At 36.0% G+C, this 22,367-nt stretch overlaps 1 protein-coding gene across 1 annotated transcript in view; it reads left to right on the forward strand.

Moving 5' to 3' along the window:
- Positions 1–21,224, forward strand: part of Tsp2A (tetraspanin 2A) — a 37,837-nt gene extending 16,613 nt beyond the window's left edge. The window contains exons 3-5 of the mRNA XM_081739009.1: positions 634–810; positions 14,684–14,869; positions 19,103–21,224. Of these exons, the coding sequence (XP_081595135.1) occupies positions 634–810; positions 14,684–14,869; positions 19,103–19,177 (438 nt within the window). The 3' untranslated portion in view covers positions 19,178–21,224. The remainder of the gene's footprint in view (positions 1–633; positions 811–14,683; positions 14,870–19,102) is intronic.
- Positions 21,225–22,367: the final 1,143 nt, after the last annotated feature.

Consider the following 22,367-nt stretch of genomic DNA (forward strand, 5'->3'; position numbering starts at 1 on the left):
GCCAAACCCAAGCTATCACTTAACTCAGTATGATGTGTTTATTCCGTAGAAAATGCGAAAACTCGATTTAGAAGCCATTTTAAAAAATATTGTGGCTCCTGATCTAAGATCCAATATATTTGAATGAAAAAAATTTCTTGTAGGTCTTATATCTGGAGAACTACATATAGTCTAGCCAAACCCATATTATCACACTTAAGTTAGTATAATGTGCTTATTGCGTAAAAATAAAGAAAACTCGATTTAGGAGTCTCGGCGCCGTTCAAAACTTTTGTGGACCGTGATTCAAATAATCCAAATAAATGGTGGCACTGGTGTTCCTCTTCGGGTCACATGCTGGATAAAGTCTAGAAGGCTGTTGATGATGTTTACACTATGCAGATGTTACCGATGTGCACGTGGAGGGTATATTGAAATATCGATTAATAAATGAATACATATATCAAAATATTGTGTTGTCCTACCTACGGTTCCTTTTCCGTGCCGAAAGATAAGTATGGACCAGCTGGAAATAATTGCCATAAAGTGTCCGAAGAGTTCTTATCATTATTCACAACAGCTACTACTATTGCTAGAATTAAATGATTAAATACGTAATTGAGCAACGAAGTGATTATTTATTTATGTTTTCAGTTCATTGGATTGGAGGTGGTCTGCTTCATCTTAGGGCTGGCAGGATCAGCTGTTCTGTTGGACAACGGAACCTACAAATCAAAGATAACTCCATTGATTACATACAAGATGAGAGAATTGATCATGTACTCAGACAGAGATGAGTACAGGAATATACTGAAAACAGTGCAAGAAAATGTAAGTAAACGAAAAAGTCAAATAATATTTTATATAAAATTAGTTGAACCTGCGCTATCTACACAGCGCATCATTTACATATGAGCATGAATTTCCTTGTCATTTCTCACAACGTTTGTACATGTTCTTTTACAGACACAAATGAATGACGTCTTGATAAAAATCGGCAAGGGGTACCATAAAGGGGAGATTTTTTCGATTATATTTTCAATATCTCGCACCGTTTGCCAGATTGAGCCTACTTTCGGTTGCAGTTTCAAATTCATGTATAACCAGTGTTTTCTTTATTCTTGCATTCAGTGTGTAATAAGCAAATTAATTATAATGTCAGTGATGGTGTTCATTGGACAAAATACTCCAAACAATAAAGATTCATCTCAGCCTGGAGAAATGGTTATCCTTAGTTTTTTATTATCATTTGTCCATGAAACAAACTCCTGAGTTATATAGAATCTCTATGTACAACTATGCTGTGTTGGAATATATAACTCAAAGGATATGATGTATTAATTTTTTAAAATTTTAACACTTCCAGTGCACGCTAAAAAATGTAATGAAGAAATCACGGCCCCGTTTTCTTAAAATATTCAATTAGAACTGAACAATCTACACAAAATTTGGAATCGACCGTCGAAAACGACACGGTTTTAGCCTTGTGGTTTTCGAGATCTCATTGTCGAAAGGACTGGAGACAAACATATAAACTTTTCTTTGGAAACAAACATATAAACCTAGCAGTTTAACATATAGATAATAAGAAATTATAGTTTCACTACACGAAACTAAGTACTTAGAACATGAATAAAAGGAAGATCAGTACATAAACTTTAAATTGCTCGAAAATTTGTTAGAAAATAGATAAACTATAAACTGCTGGTGAAGTTACTAGTGATAACATTAACATAAGTAGATAAACTCTACCTAGGAATGTTACTAACTATACTACTCATAAATCTACTAGTAGTAACATTAAAGTAAATAGTTAGACTTTAATCTACTCACAAATTTACATAGAAATAACATTATGGTAAATGGGTATTACATTATAGATATACATAATAAGATAAAATAAAGAAAGTCAAAAATAAATCGAACTTTATCAGCCACGATATTGTATTTGCAATGACTTGTCTGATGTGGTACGAGAAGTTAGTTTATCTATTATGACGCGTGTAGCAGATAGTTTGTTTGTGTGGCTGTCAAGGACCGCAATCCGTCAAATTGATCAACAGATTTTTGTGTTAAAAGGGAAAGACTTTTATGGAGGCTATTGTTCTACGCGAAGGTACAGGGAGGAAGGAATGACGTGTACTGAAATTCATAAGTGTTTCACGTGGTCGCATGTCCATTGAAGATAACCACATTCAGAAGTCTTCACAAAGCATAGTATTCCTATTCCTCCATATTCTCCAGATCTAGACCCTGCTGATTACTACTTCTATTCAAGTATGAAACAAGGTGGAGATTTCATTCAGTGACCTAAGTCAAGAAGTATGCGACGCACGCTTTGAAGAAGTTACACATAGATTATTTCCAGCGCTGTTTCGAAAAATGATCTGAATGCTGGCAGTAGAATCATCCATGAAACGAGGCAGAATTTTCGTCACAAAGCACGAGACGAGATTCGAGATAGAGTACTAGATACACTTTCACAATAACTTTTCGAGACGAGATAGACTCAACTCTCTCGGTATGTGCAACAGATTAGTGTAAAGTTTGGCTTATTATTATTATTATTATTATTATTATTATTATTATTATTATTATTATTATTATTATTATTATTATTTCACTATACTACTACTGAAGTAAGTTGAAGTCCACTACTTATCCAATAGTAGGCCTACTGCAAACATTATGATTAATGCACTGATGTCTAAACTATAGAATGTCACTTGTTTCGCCTTCCTATCTGTTCTCATTCCAAATTAACGGAGCAATCCATGGCGTCCAGAGGTGACGTGACAGGTTGGAAGGCTTGAAAAGTAACATGTCCCAAGTGACCAATATTAATGTCAAATTCATAGTTTTCAGGGATATTGAGATGATTATCAACACTCCCAACGCTGTTCAAGTCCAACTTTAGTCCTCATCGTCACGGGGGTGGGGGATGGAGTTGAGGTGAATGTGAAAAGTAACATGTCTAAAATGACTGATGTTAGTGTCAAATACATAGTTTTCGGGTTCGCCGAGACAAATAATAACACTCCTGGCTCCGTTAAGTCCAACTGTAGCCCCCATCATCATGGAGGTTGAGCAGCATGAAAAATAACATGTAATAATGACCGAATTATTGTTGAATGCATAGTTCTCGGAATCGCTAAGTGGATTGGTGACAGTTCCGTTGACGTATGAGACCAAATTTAGGCAATATCAATTCGCCCTTCCATGATTTTTCGTGTTCGCAATAACGCGTGTTCTAACTTAGTTTTTCCCAGATGTTAAACTAAGCATTTTCCCCAGCACGCTTTTGGGGATCCCCAGATGTGAAACTAAACACTTTCAACCATAAGTTTATATGGACTTTGTTTTAAAACACCCTGTATATTAAGAGCATCTAGTTCATTCCATAAATTCGCTCGTGAAAATCTTAGGTCTGTTGAGAATCTCGCCCTCCTCCAGAAGGAAAATCAGTCAGAAAATAAAAGATAGTCAACTTTTTTTTTTCTCAGTACCACTTCAAAACTTTGTTCCGCCGCTTCCGATCATAACTAAGACACTATAAGGTTTACCCAAGTTGAAGAGAAGCTAAATTACGTAGGAACCATTTTCTTACTGAATCACAAAAGCATTTCAGAAACTATGATAGTAATATTTTACAAAAATGTTAACCCTCTTCATATTCGATATCTTTTCTAGAGGTTTTTAAAATTCTGTAGATGTCACATTTCATTTCTCTCGTAGGAAGATTTCCTAACGAGGTTTCTCTATCACACGTTCATTGACTCGAATTTCTATAAGTTATCACTCACAGAATGATCATTCTTCTTCTTCTTCTTCTCTTTTAAAAGTTAATCTACGTTCTCGCTTGAAAAACCTCATTTTTAGCCGAATCTCTCTTCGCGTCATTGAATCCTTAGGTTAGATCATCTCACTTCTTTACCTCTATATTATTAATATCTTCTGCAGTCTCTTGCTTAGAAGGTCTTTAATATTAACATCACGTCTCATTTTTGCCTGATCTTATAAGAAAAATATATATTCCATGTAATATTATCAGAAAATATTACAGTAGGCGTATCGATCGAGATCGTGCTGGCAGTTTTTTTTTTTTTTTTTTTTTGTTAAACTGTCTTACGTACATAATAATGTTCATCCTATTACCACATTTATTTTTATACAAATATTCTTGCACAGATTAAGAATATGTACTATTAAGATCATTACAGAGAAGTATAAGGCTTCTTTTTTTAAAAATCTAACCTAATGATGTATAAACATGAATTTTATTAGCAACTTTATACATTCAGCGTGAGCTTCATGGTGGATAAGCGGTGGGTGTACATGCCTTTGGTGTAGGAGTCCCGCGTTCGATTCCTGTGGAGCTTATCTAGTTTGGATCCCACATTAAGCCAAGGTCCACATCTCAAATAGTCTCGCAGCTGAAAGGTGATAGTAAAACTGAAAATCAAATTACATCAATCAAATGTAGGTTTATCATGTCGGTAAAGATATATAAATGAAGTCATAGTCATTGTCACATAAAAACTATAGGCTGCTTTTCGAAGACAATTTAAAAATAACAGTTCTATTGCATTAAAAATAAAGCTCAGTGGTAGAGTGCTTACTTTTGGTGTTTGAGTTCCTTCCCAGACAGCAATTTAAGCTTGCTGCAAGTTGCCACAAACTTGCTGTTGCAAGGTCAATTAGCTTGCCGCAAGCTATACTATGCAAGCCAATTAGCTTGCTGCAAGCTTGTGGCAAGCTAGTTAGTTACATCTGGGCAAGGCTTGCCGCAAGCTTGTCTTCACAAGTTAAACACAAGTCAAATTATCTCAAACGAAGCCAAGTATAAGCGTATTCTCATCAATGGCAAGCTTTGTTAAGCTTATTGCAAGCGAAAACACGCCAAACAAGTTATATGGGAGCTTGCAATAAGCGAATTTAGATAAAACAGTATGAAATCAATATAATTTAACCGTCTGACTAAATCTATGCTACAATATATTTTTCCCTCGCCTTCCTAATTATTGAAGTAAATGCACATCCGTGAAAACACCCAAGTCTCCGATCCGCTTCTGCAAAACATCAAAATAAGCATAATTGTTACGGTTTAGTTGTGACAAGCAACGCGTCAGTCAGTCAGTCTGTTTATAGCTAGTCATAATGACTAGCACCCTTTTAGAGGGTTACGCCCTCTCTTAGGGAACGCAACGCGCCGTTGCTTCTTACAAATATCTAATACATTGTTATATTAGCCGCGAGTACTTGAAATTTGTACCTTTTTATATAAAAACGCAGAAAAATGTTTATACTTTATACACAGCGTTCAGATAAAGTTTATACCGTAAGTTAAAATTGAACTTTATATTAAAATATCTGCAACAGTTTTGTATTCTTTCGCGAAATAAGTAGGATCAAATCTGCTGCCATCTATGTTCACATTTATGCTTTATACATAAATACTATAATTCGTTATGTCTCATGGTTACCGAAATATGAGGAAATAAAGAGCGACATTATAGGTACGTGGGACTAGAGTACTAGAGTACTAGACGGCACAATTAAAAAAAATAATTAAGTTTGTCCTTTATTCAAGCGGAATGCTAACAAGACGCTAACAACGCGAACACTACCTTGTCGCCGAAAGTTAAGAGGTCAGAGTCACGTGGGTTTTGAGAACAACTGAAAATCGAACGCGCGCTGGCTTTTTACTTCAATCTAAAGAAAAGCGTCTCGCAAGTGAAGCGTGGGTTGCCCGCACTACAGCTTGCGCTAAGCAGAAATAAGCTTTTGTGTATAAGCCAAAGCGCAATAAAATCAAATAAAAGCGACAGGCAAGCTTGCGGTAAGCAAACATGCTGTCTGGGTTGGTTCGATCCCCAACTAAGTAAGTTTAAGATTTAGAACATCGTGTCTGCGGGTTTTCACCCGGTACTCCTGTTTCCTCCCACTTTCCCATTCCACCAGTTCTTCTATCATCATTCACTTGCTTTATCATCGACTCCCTTAATCTAAAGGGCATAATCGTGGGACGTTAAACTGAAAGATTTGATTTGCATTTCATAAACTTTTTTTTTCACACAATATTGATGAAAGTGCAATTTCTAATAATCAATGTTTTCGAATTATTTATAAGTTGGTAAGATATATTAAAAGAACTTATATTGTTACTCGAAGCAGGGTTGCCAACCATACGATAATTTAAGCCTTAATACGATATACGATAATGCCCTTCCGATAATAGGTGAATATACGATAATCTTAGAACATACACTTTTTAGCAGTTTTTGAATGTGCAAATTAATTGTAGGTGTGCATTAAAGAATTATAAAACACACATTTTTAACAGTCATTCTCGCCAAAATAAATCAATAACGATTTGACAATTGGTAACCCTGCATCCTTGCATCCATCACATTTACGTGGAGGTGGCAATATTGCTTGTTCATGATAGATGGCTCTATTATTCGCTCACGTGAATGTGAGCTCCTTTGTTTGGATGTGAAAAACAAAGAAGTTAGAATCGTTCTGTGGCAAGTGAAATTACATATCGCGTAATTACTTGGCGTAATTAAGTATCGCCTGAACACGTAAAAGCTATGGAAAGTGATCCTGAAGGGCCGTCTACTCCACAAAAGAAACTAAAGGTACGTTGTGAGTTGAAACTTAAACATTTAAAGCAAAAATTCAGAAAAGAGTGGTTAAGTGGTTCTGTGTTCAAAGACTGGTTAGAGCCTGTTAGTGATAATGTGTATAATCATCATCATAGGTATTCTGCCCTTACTGGTAGGTCACTCGCAGCAGCTGAGAAGCTTCCATGCTCCACGGTCCTCCGCTAACCTCTTCGACTTCAAGTATGATCTTTATGTTTTTATATCATCCATTATTTGTAGTCTCCTTCGCCCTCTGCCTCTCTTTCCCGCCACCATACCCTCTATGACGTCCCTCATGATACAATTTCTTCTTGTGCAATGTCCCAACCAGTTTCTCTTCCTCTTCTTAACAATATCTAAAAGTGTTCCTTTTCTCCCCCACCATTTCTAACACCTGCTCATTTGATTTCCGCTCGACCCAACTAACTCTTTCCATTCTTCTCCACACCCACATTTCGAATGCTTCCAGTCGTTTTTAATCACTTCTACGTAATGTCCACGTTTCCGCCCCATACAGTACAACACTCCACACGAAACATTTTATGAGTCTTTTTCTCAATTCTCTATTCAAGGTCCCACAAAACAGACTTTTCTTCCTCCTAAAGGCTTCTTTCGCCATTCCTATCCTTGCTTTTATTTCACGTTCGCACTTCATGTCATTACTAAGAATACTACCCAGATATAGAAACTATTCACTTGTTCCATTTTCTTCCCTTCACTTTTATATTTGACACAGACCATGGTTTTTGTCTTTCTAACATTTATTTTCATCCCATATTCTCTAAAGTCCATCATCAGGTTTTCTAACATTTTATTGATTTCCTTTTCAAATTCTGCAACAAGCGCCATATTGTCTGCAAATCTTATGCATCTAATCATTCTGCCTCCTACCGAATCATCATGTAAACTCTTTTTCACTCTCTTCTAGCTAGACATTAAATAGTGTTGGCGAGAGGCAGCATCCTTGTCGAACTCCCCTTCCAATTGCACTCTCTTCCGTTAGTTCTTCGCCTATCCTAACACTTACTTGTTGGTTCATGTATAAGTTTCTTATGAGTCTTCGATCTTTCCGTTCCAACCCTATCTTCTTTAGAACTCCCAACAACAATTCACAATTCACGCGGTCAAAGCCTTTTCTAGATCGATAAATCTTTTCTACACACCTCTTTCCCTTTTTCTATAAATCTTTCACCGAAGGCCCTTAATAATACAATAGCATCTCTTGTGCCCTTACCTCTTCTGAACCCGAACTACTCCTCCTCAATTTATTCATTTGTTCTTCCATATAACTTTCTGTTCAGTATTCGGTTTATAAAACCCAGTGTAAAGTTTGTAGAACCGAATTTACTGCTGAGTTGACTGCAGTGAAAAACCCTGCTAAAGAAAAAAAAAAAAAAACATTCAAGTGCAGTGGAACATGCAGGGCTTGCCCAAAGAAAACTCAATTTTTCATCATCCACATCTACTTCTTACACCTTGGATACACAAAGTAAGCGAGCTGAAATAATGCTATGTGGTTTTCTAGCCGAACATAATATCTCTATGAACACGGCAGATCATTTAACAGATGTAATTAAAATGCGTTCCCTGATTCTAAAATAGCTAGCAAGATTCAATTAGGTAGAACTAAGGCAACGGGTGTGATCAAGAATGCCATTAGTAAATGCCATTTGAAGGAATTGAATGATATCTTACAGAAACAAAAATTCAGTCGATGGGTCTGCAGATATTTCGCTTACAAAAAATACTTGTTTGTGTGAGATATTTCGATGAAAATAGTGCGAAAATACAAACAAAATATTGTAGAATGAATAGACGATCGGTTGAGAGCACTACCTTACGCTTTGTTTCCAGAAGATCTGCGTTCTAAGGAACTAGACAAATTTTGGGCTTTCATCAAAAAAATGCTAAAGATTCCCATGGAAATCACGAATTTTTAGAATTGGGAAGGGTTGTATTGGACATGTTAGCTTTGCCACATAGCCTACTACTGCCGATTGTGAGCGTGTATTGTCAAAAATGAACTTAATAGTAACACCATTAAGAAACAAACTACAGTCAAGTACAATTAGTGATATAGTGATCGCTGCCCAATGTGTTCAAAACTGTGTCGAGTTTGAACCTAATGGATTAATGATCGGATCGATGAATAAATCCAACATATAATGGAGGTACAAATAAGGATAAAAAAAGATGATAAGGGTAGTGACACTGTTTTGGAGTTCGAAACTGAATATTACTAGATAAGTTTATTATATATTATTGCTATTATTAGTAGCATTATACTTGTTTATACAATTATCACGCCTATGACGAACATACGATAATTTTTTGTAATATACGATAATTTTAAGGACGAAAATCGATAATTTTTTTCTCTGAGGTTGGCAACGCTAACTCGATGTAAAATGTACTGTACAGTGGGTAGCAAAAATACTGATGGAAATCATATTAAAAATCAATTTTATTCTTTTGTTATTAACAAAATTAAATCTATCGAGAAATAAGAACTTTTGCTTTCGACTATAGGCCTACATAGGTTGTACGTACATAAATGAAAATGAAGTGAAACCGTTAATTAAACGTCTCACCCTTATACTCTTTAGGCTAGAAGATATGGATTTCAAAGAAAGTGAATAATTATGGAAGAACTGGTAAATGAAAATACTTGAAGAAATGAGAGAACCCCGAGAAAACTCATGGTCACGATGCTGTCCCCCACTAATTCGTAATACGGGATTAAACCAGGGACCATTCTCACTAGAGATGAGCACTTTTATCACTTTTAAAAGCTTCCTGACTGCTTTTCTTTCTCTCTCTGATACTTTCGGTTATTACTAAACCCGAGAGAGACACGAACAAGAAGCTTAGAGTGCAGTGTAATATACCAATTTTTTTATTTTAAGAACTCAAGATCTAGACGGAATTCGCCTTACAATCGTCAGCCACACTCAACTATTCCACACAGGCTGTTTCAGAAATGTAGAAGAAAACGGGAAAACCTCAAAAGAACCCACGTACACGACGTTGTCCACAACAAAGTCATATGACTTCGAATCTAGCCATAGAGCAGGTCCGTATCCACGGGCGAACTAGGGGGCCGGGTCCCCCTAAATTTTCACTGGCCCCCCTAGAGTTTTGACAATATGCTTGAAAATGAACTATAATATGATGATGAACTATAATATAGTTGGATCGGGCCCCCCCTAAATTCTACCGGCCCCCCTACGTTTTGGGGCTGGCTCCGGCCTGCCATAGAGTCCTCGAACCTAACGTGAGCACTCTACCACTGAGCTACCGTTAACCACACCACTGACTCAACGTACTATCGACGTTTCAATGCTTAAGCCTGCCATCATCACCATTTATTATTATCATTACTAAGTAATCTCACTTTGGCGGGTCCTGGGACTAATGAGTTTTTTAAAATTATTATTTTAGGTTAGGGCCTGAAAATGTTTCTTCCCGTTTCTCGATCTTCAGCTTCTTGTTTTAACTCCCAATATTTTCTTGTATTATTCAGATTATCCATTAGCTGTGATCTTCTTCTTCCTATCTCTCGCTTTCCTTCCATCTTTTCTTCTATGGAGGTATGAAGAAGACAATTTCTTTGCAAGATGTATTCAATCCAATTGGTCTTCCTACTAATGATGCTGGCTAAAAGCGACCTCTTCTCTCCTATCCGTTTTAAAACATTTTCGTTTGTTACTCCCTCTGTCCATTTTATCTTTTCTATCTTCCTCCAACACCACATTTCGAAGCTCTCTAAATATTTCTTTAACTTCCATAATATCCAAGTGTCCGAACCGTACGATCCAAAAAATACTGCATATAAAGCACTCGACCAAGTCCTTCCTTGGTCCAATATTAAGCCTGCTAGTTAAGAGTGATCTTTTCTTGTTGAATGCTTCTTTAGCTATGGCAATTCTTGACCTGATCTCTTTGGTGCAGTAAGCGTCTCTCGTCAAAATACGAGGGCTGGAAAGAAAAAAGTGGCAACACTGTCCCATCAGCGCACAGGGAATTTTGAGCGAGCTGCAGTTTTCAACACTTTGTAGCGGGTAGGTGGAGCTGTACAACGCGGGTGGTGGCGCTAGTGTAGGCGCGGCAGTGATCGTAGTGAAGTGTGTTTAATGCAGGTTGGCAAAGCACACCGCTCTAAAGGTGATGTTTTCCAAGTTAAAACAACGTTCATGGATCAAGATCGAAGTTGCCCGTGGTAAAAATGTCACGGAATGTCACTCCGGACTACGTGAAGCATGCGGGAATGACGCATTGCTGTATTGGGCTGTGGCACGTTTGGTAGCAGCGTTTCGTGCAGGACGTGGCAATGTGCAACAGGAACCAGGTGGAGGACGCCAGCGGTCGACAACCGAGTCATTGAATCGGTGTAATTGTTGCTGCATGTGGACAGGAGATGGACTGCGAGGGAATTGGTGAACGAGGTAGGAACATTCCATACCACAGTGTTGAAGGTGTTGCACAATGTCCTTGGGTACGGAAAAATTGCATCCCGGTGGGTACCGCACCACCTTACAGACGTTCAGAAATGGCTGAGATACACCCTCGCAGGTGATCATTTGGCACGGTACAGACGGGAAGGTCGTGCGTTCCTGGACAGGATTATCACACTTCACGAAACATGGGCGCGCTCGTGTGAGCCAGAACTGAAGCGCCAATCAAATGAATGGCGCCACCCATCATCTCCTCGACCCAAGAAGCTGCGTCAGGAACCTGAGAATGTAAAGGTAATGACGATAGTGGCATACGATGTACAGGGTGTCATTTTACGGCATGCAGTCCCTCCGAACCAAACCGTCAATGCAGTGTACTACCGCAGATTTCTGGAACAACATCTTCGTCCTGCACTTTGCAGGAAACGACCCAACTTCATCAGGGATCCACCCATTGTTTTGCATGACAACGCCCGTTGTCACAACGCAGGTGTTGTGAGGGACCTGTTTGCACGATGGGGGTGGGAGGTTCTAGAGCACCCACCCTATTCACTAGACATGAGTCTATGTGACTTTCATCTGTTCCCTTTGATGAAAGAACCACTGCGAGGGAGCGTTTCCGCAGCAGAGATGCCATACTTCAAGCTATAGGGCGCTCTCTTGCAGACATCAACAAAGAGGGCACCGCTGCTGGTATCCTGCGACTTCCCCATACCTGGCAACGTGTGCAGCATGCTGCACGGGATTACATTGAAGGCCTAGAAGTTTCATGATTGTCCAATAAAGGGTTCGTGAATGATTTGTCTGTTGCCACTTTTTTCTTTCCAGCCCTCGTACTTCCCAGATACTTGAAATTTATTTACGTACCTCTTTTTAAGTCTTTGTTTTACTCTGATCCGTAAAGACGCGTTTCCATGGAATATTCTCATCAACTGTAGAAGTAACTTAAATACACATGTCAGTGTCATGATAAAACAACAATGAGATGAACTAGATTAAACCCCGTTCAAAAGCCACTAATTAACTAACTAACTAACTCTATGGCCTATAGAACCCGGAGGTTCAATGCCGCGTTCACAAAAGCTCTCCACTGACTTCTATCCTTAGCTAACTGCATCCAGTTTCTACTTTGTATTCCAATCTCTGCGAGATCCATCTTAATATTGTCCTCCCATCTGCGCCTAGGTCTTCCTAATGGTCGTTTTCCGATTGGTCTTCCAGTCAAGGCTTTGAAAGCGTTTCTACTTTCTTCCATTCTAGGTACAAAAAAAAAAAAAAAAAAATGCAGCCACTAATTACTTTGCATTAAGTCTAAACATGAAATGTATACATGCAGGGCTGCTGGATCCAGGATTTCTTGAATGAGGGGGGGGGGGTGCACCAATAACTTCCTCTACATTTGATTTAAATTATTAAGTTTTTAAATGCCTTTAGGCATCTGTAGTGTCCTTTTCCTTCAACCTTCAGAAAATCGACTTAAACTATTGCTTTTGCAAAACTAAGCTTTCTTTTTAAGCCTCAAACGGACACATGATAGCAGAAAGTATCGGAAAATGTTCCTTTTTCACTACTAGGTTCTCATTTTAGATACTGTATATTTACAGTAAAGGTTGATGCATGTGCTCCGTTGCAGCCCCCCTAAATCCGACCCTGTATACATGTAATAACAATTACAGATATAAAACAAAATTAAAATTTATTTATGAATAATCTTTAAGGTTTCAATTAACTAAACGTCTTCTCTCTGTGCAGGGGAGTTATAATTTTGTTCATTACTACAAACTCTCTCTAAACATTTTAATGAGAGTTCCCTCCTTTTTTTTTTTCGGCTTTTGGTTTAGAACTTTTGTTTAATTGATTTTGTTAACTAATAATTATTCGATTAGTTAATAGGTAAAAGTCATTAGCTAATGGGAACGATGGTCATTTAGTACTAATTTCACTTCTTAGACCTACAGCATCTCATTCTGAAAGTGAACGTAGTAACTTTAATCAAATTAATAAAAGGATAACTTTCTCAGTTTAAGTGTTTAATTGCTACAGGATGATTATAGTGTTTGTAACCAATCCGAGAATTTGTGATGAACAGCAGAGCACATTAAAACAAGACAGATCCATATGTTCACTGCTATTTTCCAGAACCATGCGCAGAAGCCGCAGATCAATATATTTTTGTTAGAGGTTTGTATTCATTAGGGTTACCTATGAGATGAATGTTACGGCAGTCTCGTCTCGAAACGGTATCGTAAAAGTAATGTATCAACTCGGAAACGGAATGTTTCTATTATAAAAGCTCTGTTTTATTTCATAACCCGTCACAAATAAAATTGTTCCGCTCTCCTTAGATTGCAGTTTAGGGTCCCTTTCAGCATCGAGGCTATATGAGACTTGGAACTACAGCTTAACATGGGATCCGAACCACCTGAACTGGCACGAAAATCGAACCGGGGTCTCTCGCAATGGAGACCACGAAAGGAGCTCTCCTCTCGTTTTGCGGTAAATCCAATATTTATTATTTTTCTTACTCCTCTTCTCCATTATTATTATTATTATTATTATTATTATTATTATTATTATTATTATTATTATTATTATTATTATTATTATTATTATTATTATTATTATTATTATTATTAGTGTTGTTAAAATCAAACCGCGACATAAAAGAAGATGCTGATATGGAGCATCATTACACGCATAGTAAGTGGCGAACTTGATCTAGCTCCTTCGCTCCAGCATCGATAAGAAAGTCGTTCGGAAGTACTAGTTCACGTTTAGAGTCAGTTGTTGAATTTGTTTCTCATGCTATTGACGGCGCCGGTGCCGTGACGTAAAAGGAAAATTTTGTTACCACACATTTTAGGGAAAACTTAGTACGCTTGTAGTAAAATTGTATACTACTGTCTCTAAGTACTAGTTATATAAAGCACTTAAGATTACAATAACGCTTAAAAGTTCCATTCTTTGCTAAGTATGCAAATATTAAAACTGGATTAAGTTAAAATGTAAAGTGCACAGAACAGATCCACAAGCAACGGGCTTGTGCGAAAGGCTAGAAAAAGTGCTGTACATAAAACATAAAGAACAGCTGATTGTTACCTTCTACGGAATTGACGTAAAGATAAGTTTCGTATTTCATTCTATTTTAGTTTTTCTTTCGCTCTGCAAGTATCACTAGATCAATCATTGAATGCTTATTGGTTTATTTTGGTGCCGAAGTCATGTGCAGTGGTATGAGTCTTACGTAGAGCTGATATTGAAGTTGCTGCAGCTTCCTTGAAGGAGCAGTTTGAAATGAGTGAGCTAGTTCATTACTGGTTCAATGGCAACATCCAATCAAACTCCGCCTATTTCCTGCCAGTACCCATATAATAAGGGCTTCTGTTTTTGATCTCCCATACTTTACCCTGAAGACGAGAACAATGTTCTTGGTTGTCGAAACGTTGGACGACGTAGAATTTACCTGGTGATTGCCTGAGAACAATATTCATCATGACACCAAGAAAGCTTTAGTCTTTATAACTAAAATTGTTCTACAAATTTTATTTCTTGTTTCGCAGTACCTTTACAATACTATGTGATTTGGTGTTCTTGTTTCCGTAGGTTGGTTGTTGTGGCGCTAACGGTGGAGAAGACTACACACAGCTAAGGAAGGCCATTCCTGCGGAGTGCAGAGACACAGTGACAGGCAACGTATTCTTTTATGGGTGCACAGATGAGATAACCTGGTACCTCGAATCTAAGGCTGCGTGGACTGCAGGAATTACACTTTGTCTCTGTTTTATTCAAGTAAGTGCAAAACAATTTACTATATCTTTTCGTGTTTTATTCAAGTAAGCGCAACAAAAATTTACTATATCTTTTCATGTTTTATTCAAATAAGTACAACAAATATTTACTATATCTTTTCGTGTTTTATTCAAGTAAATGCAACAAATATTTACTATATCTTTTCATGATTTATTCATGTAGGCCTATGTACACCAAAAATACTATATCTTTTCATGTTTTATTCAAGTAATGTAATAAAGATTACTATATTTTTTCATAAGTACAACAAAATGTACTATATCTTTTCATGTTTTATTCAAGTAAGCTCAACAAAAAATTACTATATCTTTTCATGTTTTATTCAAGTAAATGCAACAAATATTTACTGTATCTTTTCATGTTTTATTCAAGTAAGCACAACAAAAATTTACTATATCTTTTCATGTTTTATTCAAGTAAATGCAACAAAAATTTGCTATATTTATGTTTTATTCAAGTAAGTATAACACAAATTTACTATATCCTTTCATGTAACAGTATAGAAATTCTAGAGTCGTAGACTTCTGAGAAATGTACGATGCATAAGTGTGCGAAATCTTATAAAATGGCTATGACTTCTTTATCTGTCCGTCTTTCTCCACGAGTATGAGAGCAGAAACGATTAAAGGCAGCGAGAAACAGTTCTTTATATATATATGGATTTAGAGTTTCAAGAATAGGTTTCATCTCCACTTTTAATTCTTTATTTAAATTGGAAGCGGTGGAAATGAATGATTTCCTGTTTCAACGCTGATCACCATAGAACAAAAAGAATTTCCTCTGTCAAATGCAGGGATGGAGAAGTGAGTGGCATAGTTCAAACATGACTATTTATCAACATATGGCACTTCACTCTGAGAAAGACCAAAAACAGTGATTGTCCCCAAAATCGTGGGTTAAATTCATGTTATGATTCTTGAAAATCGCATAATCTCAGCAAAACGTGTGGCAGAGACTATAGTCATTTCTTGGGGAAACCCGTCGGTAGCATAATTCATAATGACTTGAGTATGCTTAAGCTCTCGGCAAAATGGTTTCCCAAACATCTGTCAGCAGATGAAAATCGTGAAAGTCATCTTCCATTTTGACCGTAGTTCCGCTCAATTTCTGTCAAGAATAGTAACCATGGACGAACACATAATGAAACCATTAAGATCCTGAAACTAAACAGTAGCCATTGGATTGGCGGAATTTAAGTTCTCCTGGACCAAAGATGTTCAAGAGCCAGAAGTCAACTGGGAAAGTGTTTGCAACATTCTTTTGGGATAAGGATGGAGTCGTACTATAATAGACTAGCTGCTCGAGCCTCTGGACCTGGATTTTCGAAAAGGATTCAGCTGTTTGAAGTACATGTCAAAATGTATTAGATTTAATTACCCGTTAAACCATTTAATGTATTTACTGAAGATAATAAAGATATGTAGGGATAGACGACGATAAAAGAATAAAATAAAGAACAATTACATAAGAGGTGTTGTTAAGGTGGTCCCATTGAGTATGGTGAATTTCAGTGATGGAGGCTAAAATGGGTTGGACATGTTGAACGAGGAAATGACGACTATATAGGAAAGAGAATTGAAAAAAAAAAAAAAAAACTGGGAATATCAGGAAAAAGGATGAAGGGGAACATCCAGAATGAAATGAAAGGACAAGGTACAAAATGATCTCAGAAAGAGGGAATGTAGAATAGAGGATACCCAGGATAGAGGAGAGAGAGGGAAAAGAATTGAAGACGGGAAAGCCGACTCCATATAATCTTGGAAAAGGCGGAAACAAAGAAGAATTCTAATTTAATGTCCGACGATTATACATTTGTAGCAAGGGAGACGAATGATTAAGGTAAACAAATTATAATGGGAGAATTGGTGGAATGGTAATGTGGAAAGAAAGTGAGATATCCTGAGAAAATCCACGGACACGATGTTGTCCACCACAAACTTACTTGGCCGCAGATCGAGCTAGAGATCTGAAATGCTCTACCATTTTTTTTTTATACGCCCGAACCGGAGTATTGTTCACCATGGGCAAGTGACGTACTTTCAACGTAATCCAAACACGACAGAGACACGAACACAGAAATACTGAGGACAGTTAAAATTCTGATCATGCTCTTCGGAGGGATTCGAACCCCCAATGGGGTTCACCTTACAATCATCAGCCAAACACCTCAGACCTAGTGATGGGCACTGGGAATATTCCCGGTGAGAAGAAATTTAAAAAATAGGAATATTCCCGGTTTTTTTTCCCTGGCCTATAAATTCCCGGGAAGGAATTTATTTTCATTTCTTCACTTTATCTTCCAAATTATAAGAACCATATGACTAATTACTTTATTTTAATATATTATGATTTACTTCTAGGTTTTAATGAATTTGGAGGTTAAAATTTTAAAATTATTTGACGGTACTTTATATAACTAATAATATGATTTTCTAAGTTCCATTTTCACTATAAAGTAAGGTAATTTGTTAGTATTGGGGGGCCAAAACTAGAAAAAGGAGGATGATTTACGGAAGAAATGAGTTGATAGTGATGTTCAAGTAGTCAAGAAAGTATCGGACACATTTTTTTTGGGGGGGGGGCAGTATGGGATTTATACAAAACAGAAAGGTAAGTGGAAGTGATTTATGTGAGAAAAGAAAGTGAATTGTTGGTAACGAAGATAGAAAACAACGTGCCATGGAGGGCTTTAACCCGCCTTCATTTGTTAACGCTCGCTCTCCAATGCTGTCTGAATTTAATATTGGTAACGTAATTTAACGTATGAAACCATAAAACAACCGCATTGGAATAGAATATCGCAAAAAAGTAGGTGCAAAAACTGGCCCCCCAATGCTAAACAATAGCCAAAATTAGCAAAGTACTAATTTACAAATGATCAAAAGGAACCATTTTGTAAATAATTTAGAATTATGTAGAAATAGAGATGAAGTGCTATTAATAAACCCTGAACCACCATTAGTAATAGACGTCGCTCTGTCTCCTCTCTCTGACTCCAATATCTGAAGAGGTACTCGGACTTCTTTTACATGTGAATAAACGTATAGAATTTCGAGAAATAGGTAGAATGAAAGGCCCTGTTTGGCAATGTTACGTGCTAAAATATAAAGATAAGTAAGTATCTTGCAAATTTTGTGAACATAAATATGCATGTGCAAAGGTTGATAAATTGGTGAGACATGTATCTTGTAGCATTTACCCAATCTAATTGGTTTATAACATTTATAAATTTAATGTGTTTATAATATCAGTAGTAGAGTCAAGTTGAGCAAATCCACTTACATATAAATTTAAACTCTTACTATATAATTTTCTATATAATTTTTTCACACATATTTAATTGATAGAACACATTGTAAATAAATATACATTTATGCATACTCTCTAAATATAATAAAATTTTCATGAAGTAACATAGTACCGTTCAGATTTTAAATTTTAAAGAATCCTCTGTGGACAACAGTAATAATATGCTGTGATATAAAAAATTATTCAAATTCGAAATCATAATATAGTAATAGAATGCAATTTTCTTTCTGATTGAACGTAAATTCCCGGATGAATTCCCATTTTGGGAATCTTCCCAGGGAATATTCCCGAAAAATATCTTCCAGGGAATTTACCCATCACTACTCAGACCGCTCGGCTGCACCCACCGACTGCCATTGAGCCACAATGTCCCCCCACCAGAAAAGAAGAAAAAGAAAGTTATGCAATATGTATCAAGAGCAAATATTTTACATGAAATATTTCGTGTATCAAGATTCTTATATTCGTGACTTCGCTTATGTATAAGTCTTCCCCCCCCGCCTTCCTTGGAAAGAAATCCTTCGAGAGTTTCTAATTGAACCAATGCAATTTTTCCCATTAGTTTCTTTCAATTACCAATTCCGAACCGTAAGCCATTGTAGGATGTATCAAATGTGCTGTTAAGCAGGCCCGCAACTAGAGGGGTGCCAGGAGAGGGCTTGGTCCCCTTAAACTTTTCATGGCCCCTCCAGATCTCAATACAAAATGCTATTATTAATACAAAAATCACAATTTAGATATTTGTAAGAGAATTTTTAATGACTTGGCACCCCTATCTTATTCATGTCCCCCCCCCCCGCAAACTTCTGTGTCTGGTTGCGGGCCTGCTGTTAAGTATGTACTTATTCAAACGGAGAACACTTAGCCACATAAAGTTTACTTGAACTCTGTTTCTCTTTACAGGTTCTCTCCATTGTGCTTGCCGTCGTCGAGATTCAAGTACGAAATGCAGAATCCAGATCACTTTTTAGAAAATAAACTATGTATACGCATTGTGAATTGTATACATTTTTTATCATGTAAAAATATGATCAAACAGTGCAATCATTTCATTTCTGTATAGTTTTACGCAACAACATGCATTTCAAGACTGTCGAGTGATATATTGTAGTGAACAAGTTATCTTACTAAACATGTCACGTGTTGCCATCATCATATCTTCTCTTGGTACAAATTTCTGTAGATACCAGTAGCAGCCAGGGATGTACGTAGAAATTTATTTCTGGAAAGTCCAAAGCTTTTGACTGTGTCTAAATTCAATATGAGGATAAATTATATTAAAATTTGTAAAGATCATCCCTAAAATAAGACTAAATTTACAGAAAAGTTGAAATTTATTTTTGGGAGGAGTCGGGATTTCCCGGATTCACCTCCTGCGTACGTTCTTGGCCAATATGATACTTTTATTATCTTAAAACTAAAGTATTCGAATTTCCTATTTCCACGCTTGTCTGCTAAAGTAGGGGGCTAAGATTTTTTTGAACAAAAAAAAAAAAAAAAAAAAAAAAAAAAAAGCCGAAAATTTAAACATGGTGTTAAATGTAACAACTTAAGAATTATAGTGAGTGATGATATTGGTGTGTATATATATATTTGACCGTACATTTTACCATAAGTGAACTTCATATGTTTTCATATACAGTAGACTATCGATTATCTGACCCTCCAAATAAACAATCTCGGTAACAAAATTGATACTTTTTAAACATTTTTTTTTAACTTCAACGTTTTCATAAAAATGCAACTTTGCGATGGAGAAATAGTTATCTATCTATATCTAAAAACTAGAAAAAAAAGTTTTGAGTCTTATGCCCAGGTCTTTACATTTGTATAACCATTTATCAATGAACAATACAGTATGTTTATTATTTTGACAAAGAAGTAATTAGATTAGGTTAGTGCTTTATTTATGCTGTGACTGTACAGTGTAATTACATCATTTGAGTTTCTTCCATTAAGTTTGACGTTATAACATTTGCCTTAAAATGTGTACAATATACCTTTTTTATCCTAAAACTTCCTTTTTATGTAATGTTAATATGTTTTAATGTACAGTGCAATACATTAAAAAAATTACAGTTTTTGCCATTTTAACATTTTTCAAAGTTTATAATAAGAGGCCAGAACATATACATAACAATGGGTTTGGTCTAAAGAGTGTTTTTATTGTTTTGGGGTAGGAAATGTGTAATTATAAAAAGGTATCCCATAAAGAATGCAACTTTTGAAATGCCTGCCACTTCTGTTCTAGTAAGTTGGCAGCACTGAACGTAACATAATTTTCAGTTGTTGTCTTTATAATAATAGTCATGGAGTACCGAAGAGCGCATGATCGTCATCTGAGTTTGTGAATAGTCTCTGCACAACTTTAACCACATTTGTATTTAGTTTTCACTATGTCAACATGGCGTTCCGTCGTGAAGTGTTCCATTCCTACCTGTACAAAAACAGATGACGATTATGCCCTATTCTGTGCTCCGTGACTAATGACCACAAACAGCGTTGCTAAAAAAGTTGACACAAAAAGTCGCTAAATGGGTAGTAAAATTACTCCAATTCGGGGTGAAAAGTCGCTAAAAAATTTTGATATTCCGTATCTATCTATCTATCTATATATGTGTGTGTGTGTGTGTTTTACTTTATGATCAATGTCAATTCAATTAAATCAAAAATGTTTAAAAACACTTGGAAGTTTACAAAGACAGATTTTACACCCACTTCATCGTTTAGTTAAGCTTACATTTGTATTATTTGTGCATTTCATTGGAAGGTCTTCAAACTAAATCAAGATTAAAATTGTTCTCCGATAGAGAGCAAGACGCAGCTTATCAGAAAAGATAGCTGAATTTTGGAGATTTCATATAATATATAGGACATCTATCTATCTATCTATCTATCTATCTATCTATCTATCTATCTATCTATCTATCTATCTATCTATCTATCTATCTATCTATCTATCTATCTATCTATCTATCTATCTACCTATCTATCTATATGTGTGTGGGATATATATATATATATATATATATATATATATATATATATATATATATATATATATATATATATGTGTGTGTGTGTGTGTGTTTTACTTTATGATCAATGTCAATTCAATTAAATCAAAAATGTTTAAAAACACTTGGAAGTTTACAAAGACAGATTTTACACCCACTTCACCGTTTAGTTAAGCTTACATTTGTATTATTTGTGCATTTCATTGGAAGGTCTTCAAACTAAATCAAGATTAAAATTGTTCTCCGATAGAGAGCAAGACGCAGCTTATCAGAAAAGATAGCGGAATTTTGGAGATTTCATGTAATATATAGGACATATATTTGCAGATCTCATTGACGCTTGGGCTGATTAAAATAAATAGAAAGAAACACATAAAGATTACTTCTAACTAGTAGTGCTTGATTTGTTCATAACATAAAAGTCGCTAAATTTCTAAATAAGCCGCCAAATTGACATTTAAAAATCACCACCCAAAAAAAGTCGCTAATCGGAAATATTATTTTTTGTCCCTATTCTGGAAGTCGAATCCCCCTAGATTTAGCGACTTTTCCCCTAAACTGGCAACACTGATCTCAAAGGGAACAGATGAAAATCGTGTAACGTTCAGCGCTGCCAACTTACTACAACAGAAATGACGGGAATTTGAAAAGCTGCGTTCGTTATATTATATCCTTTAGAACTCGGACCAAACTTTTTTTTTTTTTTTTTTTTTGTTATCCTGCCTGCCCTTGCGCTACATTATTTCGAATGGTCGGACGTCTACTGTATTTTGATTCTTGTTTTATTCATGAAACTGTTTGTCGTTTGTGGCAAAATAAGTTCTTTTGTCAATATTAAGCAATCACGAACTATGTAGTTACTATTACGTTTTTTTTCATAGTTCATTAATCTAAGAACAAAATTTATTATTTGTGTTCTTACATTTGTGTAGTTGATGTAATTTATGATGGGATTTTTCTGTTGTATGAATATTATGTTATTTCTTATTAAACAATGTAAAACCTCAAAACAATGAATTTTCGAAATTTACATTGATTTTTCTTTTTTAAAAAGTATTAATGGTGTTGGATAACCACGTCATAGATTATTGATTTATATGGAAAATGATTTTTGTTTATTTGAAATGTCCTGAAATCTTAATGCTTTAATT

Source organism: Thermobia domestica, chromosome 14 (assembly GCF_964235325.1).
Source record: "Thermobia domestica chromosome 14, izTheDome1.hap1.1, whole genome shotgun sequence".
NCBI classification, from domain to species: Eukaryota; Metazoa; Arthropoda; class Insecta; order Zygentoma; family Lepismatidae; genus Thermobia; species Thermobia domestica.